The sequence below is a fragment of the Humulus lupulus genome, chromosome 4, assembly GCF_963169125.1.
Source record: "Humulus lupulus chromosome 4, drHumLupu1.1, whole genome shotgun sequence".
In the NCBI taxonomy this organism is placed as follows: Eukaryota; Viridiplantae; Streptophyta; class Magnoliopsida; order Rosales; family Cannabaceae; genus Humulus; species Humulus lupulus.
The window spans coordinates 243,084,434-243,090,433 of NC_084796.1; the positions used below are offsets into that span (position 1 = coordinate 243,084,434).

Sequence of the window (6,000 nt, forward strand, 5' to 3'; positions counted from 1 at the left end):
TGGTGATATATTTTTTAATACACTTTCTTTATAATATTTAGCTAAAACTCACAAAAACATCTTTCATCAGCTCCTTTATACATATATTTATAATAGCTATGCACAAACTCTAATTAATTTATATTTACATTTACATAACAATTACATATCATTTATATAATATTTTAATATTATTATTTTTCTTTATAACCTTTCTCTCTCCCATTTAGTATATATTTATTATTTCTTTTTTTTCAATTATTTTATTTTACTTTAATTAATAAAATATGTGTAATTTTAGTATATATTTATTATTTCTTTTTTTTTTAATTATTTTATTTTACTTTAATTAATAAAATATATGTAAACATATAATATTTAAATAATGTAGAAAAATATATTAAGAAGCTGATGTATAATTCAATGTAAAACTTAAAAGTAAAATAAAAAAAATGTGTGTTTTGGATATATATTTTAAAAAATGGAGTAGAACATGTTGAAATCAAACCCAGATCTAAGCCTATGCTCACATTTTTCCCTCAACTTTTTTTCTTCTTCCTATTATTCGGTTCCTCCTATTTCTCTTTTTCCTATTCTTCTTAATGCACTGTAGGCATACCAAGACAGACCCAACCATTCAACAGGCTGGAGCTCGACCTAGGCAAGGCGGATTACCACTATGAGCGACCTTCTTCTTACTACACTGCAAGCATCTGATGTTCGTCGCCTCCGTCTGGAAGCATAGCTTCCCATATCCATCCTCGCGACAGGCTTTTGTCTTCAGATTTGAGCATCGCAACACTGCCTTGCTTGAGTGCCCTGCCTGCTAGTGCCACCGCCTCTACTTGCCTTTGTGGTCATCGGTGTGGAGAAGAAGAGATGAGTATCGACATGGGTTGAAACTAGGTCTTCAACGCAGCAAAGCTCCACCTTCGTAGTCACACCAAGCCTCTATCTGTTGCGACAGAGCTCTACCTTCGCAGTCGCACCAAGCCTCCGTTTGTCGCAACAAAGCTCCACCTTCGCAGTCACCCAAGCCTCTTGCAAAGAAGAAGAAGAAAATGGGGGTGGAGCTTAGGCTAGATCTAGGAAGAAGAAGAAGAAGAAGATGAGGAGGAGGATGAGTTGTAGTGGTTTTGGTTAGATCTGAGGTTTTCAATTTTGTTTTAATTTTCTGTTAGGTTAGATTTAGGGTCTTGATGACTTTAATTAGATTTAGGGTTTCTAGGTGAATTTTTTTTTTTTTTATTTTAGTTTCAATTTGATTAATGTTGTAATGTTATTGTTTAAAAATATGTTTTAAGTTTGTATTTATCTTTAATTTTGAGTTAATCAATGATTTTAAATCTTTTAATTAGTTAAAATTTATTTTTTATTAAATCATATATCAATTTTTTATTAATTTTTAATTTAATAAACATTTTATTTCAAATTATTAAAAACACTCATTTATAAAAGTAGGGTATTTTGATCACATTAAAAAAAAAATTGACCAAAATTGAACTCAAAATATAATTTTGTTCCATTTTAAAAAACGCAGGGTCTAAATTGTTATTTAACAAAAGAAAGTCTCATCGATACTTTTGCACAACATATAGTCTAAAATAATATTTTCCCTATTAAAAACGACTTAGCCAAAAGCTATATTAGTCTATATACATTGATGGACCCACATATAGAATTTACTTCAACATTTTTCTCTACATCTTTCTTTGTGAAGAAACCACTCACAAGTGAAATAATCCATATAAGAGCAAGTCCAATGCATGTGGACAAAGTAGTGGCTTAATGACATAGGTTAATAGGCTAGGAGTATAGAAGATTGCTTTAGTATTGGAGAGAGATAGTGCTTTTCAAATTTGAAGCAGTCGTTGTCTCTGCCAGGCAACAATTGCTATCCATTTTTTTTAAATTATGCATATATATATTATATGTGTGTAAAAAATGGCTGGCACACAATTATTATTAACGTTGCATAAAAAATGTTTGGCACACAATTATTACCGTTTTTTATTACTGTTGGCACACAATTTATTAATTTTTTTCTTCTATAAATACTCATATATTTCATTCAATTTTTCACACTATTTCATACATTCTTCTTCCAAATTATCAATATCACAAAATTTCTATTCTTACCAATGGATTCCCAAAATTCTCCAAATACCAACACCCAAAATCTAAATTTTCAATATTCTCAACTTTTTCAAAATTCATCATATTCTCCACATACCAACCCCCAAAATTCAAATTTTTAATATTCTCATTTCAATCAAAATTTTCAAAATATTCCCTCTACTAATCCCCAAAATTTAAATTTTAAATATTCTCAATTTAACCAAAGTTTTCCAAATTCTCAAAATTATCTCATGTCCTCTTACCCTTTCCAAAATTTTGGCTCTTTCGAGACGCCCCAACAAGCTTCATTCTTCACATCAACAAATTCACTACCATATGCATTTCATATGACTTACCTACACCAACCTGAAATGGTTTCAATAAATTATAGACAAATTATGGAAAAGTCTAGTATTGATTTGAATCGTGAAACATCATCGACATCTGTTTCTGAAACCCAACCTAAACATGGTGTTGAAGGGTTGGAAAATGTAGTTCTACACAATGAAGATGAATCAAGACATAAAGGTAAAGTCAAATGGAGCAAGGAAGACACTATACTTCTGATAAGTGGGTGGCTTAATACATCTAAGGATGACATTGTGGGGAATGACCAAACTTCTACACATTTCTGGGCTCGGATCGTAGAATACTACAACACCAACCAAAAAGGCAAGCAAGTAAGAACTGGATGAAAGGCAATGCAAAGATCATTGGAACAAGAGGAATCAAAAGGTGGCACATTTCAATGGGTTTTATAAACAAGTACAACAAGCACATCACAGTGGTTGGTTTGATGAGCAAATTCTTGAGAATGCACATCAATTGTACAAATCTGAAAATAGCAACTCAAATTTTTTGCTTGTGGACTGTTGGAGATTGCTAAAGGATGAACCGAAATGGAATACAATGTACCAACCAAAATGTGGTAAGAGAACAAAGGTGTCAGAATTAGGGGCATTTACTTCTTCCAATGCAGACATCAATGATGATGAAGTACGTGAAGTGCGCCCAACTGGCCACAAGGCAGCAAAGAGAAAAGGAAAGGAAAAAAAAGACACACATACTAGATTTATAGAGATTAGTGAACGGAAAGCATCTGCATTGGAGAAATTGGTGGCAATAAAGGAGAAAGAGGCTGAAGATAATAGGATGACAAAATACATGGATTATCTCATCGTGGACACGTTGCATATGACTCCTAAACAAAAGAAAGAACATGAAAACTTGTATACTTATATTAAGAATAATATCCTGAAGTTGTAATTGCTATGTATTTTTATCAATCGCATTATTATGTATTTTATTTTATTTAAATAAATTTTCCTTTATTATTTAGGCTATATTTTAACGACTACATTTTAACGGCTATATATGTCACCATGTCTATAAATACCAAATTTCAAACTTCATTTTACTCAACTCTCCATTCAATCCTTCATTTTACTCTCTCATTCATCTTTCATTCCCAAATATCATATACTCTAAGTTCGACAATGGATTCGGAGAATTTGACGAATCCATACAACAATATGAGTCTAGAGGATATCATAATTGCAGAGTGTACTGACAATCATGATGATTGACATTTCAAAGCGTTCATGGATGGGGGTAGCTCAACAAGACAAGGAAGAAAGAGAGCACACATTGATAGTGGTCATGTAGAAGGACACCAACATTTGTTCGATGATTACTTTTCTGATGAACTGGTGTATACAGAATATCAATTTCGAAGAAAATTTAGAATGCGTAGACATGTATTCCTACGCATAGTGCAAGCTCTAGAAAATCATTCGGAGTATTTCCATATGAGGTTTGATGCAATCGGTAGAAGGGGGCTTTCGCCATTACAGAAGTGCACCGCTGCTATGCGAATGCTGGCATATGGAAAGCCTGTCGATTATGTTGATGAGTATGTTCGAATTGGTGAAACCACCGCTATTAAATGTCTAGTCAATTTTGTTTGGGGAGTGAATGATATTTTTGGGACTGAATATTTGAGACGGCCCACTGCCTCAAGGAGAGAAAAAAAAATTATTTGCCTGATGCCAAGAAGCGGTACGCAAAGATGTTGAGCGAGCATTCATAGTACTTCAATCTCGTTTTGCTATTGTACGAGGACCAACACGTTTTTGGCAAATAAATTTTCTCAAATATATTATGTATGCATGCATCATATTGCACAACATTATTGTCGAGGATGAAAAAGATGCATATGAGAGTTTGTTTGATTTTAATTATGATGACGACCTCGCCGACACCCCAATGGTTGAAGTATTGCATGGACCTATTTCTGACTTCCCGAAAATGCTTCAAAGAAATGTTGAAATTCATGACAGAAACATTCATTGCAATCTTCAAGTAGACTTGGTGGAGCACATATGGTCAAAATTTTGAAATAATTTTAATTAGCATTTTTTAATTATGTTAGATTGATTAATTATATAAGCTCCTTAAAATTTCGTCTAATTTAAATTTTGTTGACGCCGTTTTTCGTCAACAGATAAAAGAAGAGCACAAAAACAATGGATGACGATGGCCAAACGGAACAAACAAATCAAACACACGATTTTTTACGTGGTTCAGCAGTTAAATCTGCCTAGTCCACGAGTCTCTGTTATTAATCTTAAGATTATCTCTGAAAAAATTCTTTAGCATGAATTCTCCAGAGTTTTCTCTCAAAGATCCGAATTTCGGTCCATTACAATGGTGCATGGCTTCTCTATTTATAGAGAAGGATGCAGAATACTATCCCACATATTTTGGGTAGTTACTCTTTTGTGAATAAAAATAAATGGCTTTAAATGCCTTTAATCAGATAAACAAGGAAACGTCCCTGAAGACCAGGGAATGCATAACTGACTAAATAATATCCCACGATTCTTGGGGATTTACATCAATAAATGAGGATTACATCTCATGTTTACAATACTTGTAGATATTCAAGGTGGTTATAGCGTATCTCCAAGGCTTCAGCATCTCAGGTTTCATGTCATTGTGCGAGCCACTGACATCTCCCGAGCTAACATTGCTTTCGAGATAGTACATCGAGCTCAAGACCCATGCTCCGAAGTCCCTGAAGATGAAGGTGTTCTCGGAGCTACCTTTCGAGATCGAGATCATTTCGAGGTCACCGCATTCGAGATCATATATCATACCTTGCATGCTCGATTTACAATCCTAGATCATACTCTAATCCTCACGAGACCATTTATTGCGAACTCAGCTTTCGAGGTCATATTTACCATGGCTCGAAATCTGGGTATAACATCTTGCCCCCTCAAAAGTATTTGTTCGAATCCTAAGAGAAGGAAACTTTTGAACTACTTTCTCTGGGAACCGTACCGTCATACGCTCTTGAAAACGGACACGTGCCAGATGGGTATTGCTCACTTTAGGTACTTGAGTACCTTGGGAACACGCCCACGATCGTCCGTCTGACAACTTTTCGGCGCCATCTTGTCATTGATCCCCATCCGTTCGATCTAGTGAGAATTCCATTCGACGCTCCTGATTAATTCCATTTTCCCACCTATATATACAAGACCCCCTCTTCGTCTTCTTCTTCACGTTTGTTCATCGTAAAACCAGAAAGGAAAAAAAAAACAAGAAAACCAGAGACTTTCTTAAGATGCTTCCGTCCCGTGCATGTTTTCTCGACCCAAGAAACAAAGAAATCCTGGTCTGTTCGAGTCAGTGAGTTCTTTCTTGCAACCTCTCCTTCAATCGACGATTTCGCTGCAATCACCATCACTGTGTAAGTATGCCATTTTTGTTTTCAGCTTTTTACCCATATTGTTCTTGTTGTGTATGCTAGTTTACGTTCTTAGAATGATACGATAGAAAGTTTTGAACCAATGGGCTTTTATGCCTTCTAGATTTCCATTCTGGATGTTCGTCTCT

At 34.5% G+C, this 6,000-nt stretch overlaps 1 protein-coding gene across 1 annotated transcript; it reads left to right on the forward strand.

Annotated features, from left to right (window-relative positions):
• The first annotated feature begins 2,495 nt into the window (after nucleotides 1–2,495).
• Nucleotides 2,496–4,172, forward strand: LOC133833089 (uncharacterized). Its single transcript, XM_062263347.1, has 3 exons — nucleotides 2,496–2,769; nucleotides 2,864–3,326; nucleotides 3,713–4,172. The coding sequence occupies exons 1-3, from the start codon at nucleotides 2,496–2,498 to the stop codon at nucleotides 4,170–4,172; spliced, it is 1,197 nt and encodes a 398-aa protein (XP_062119331.1).
• Nucleotides 4,173–6,000: the final 1,828 nt, after the last annotated feature.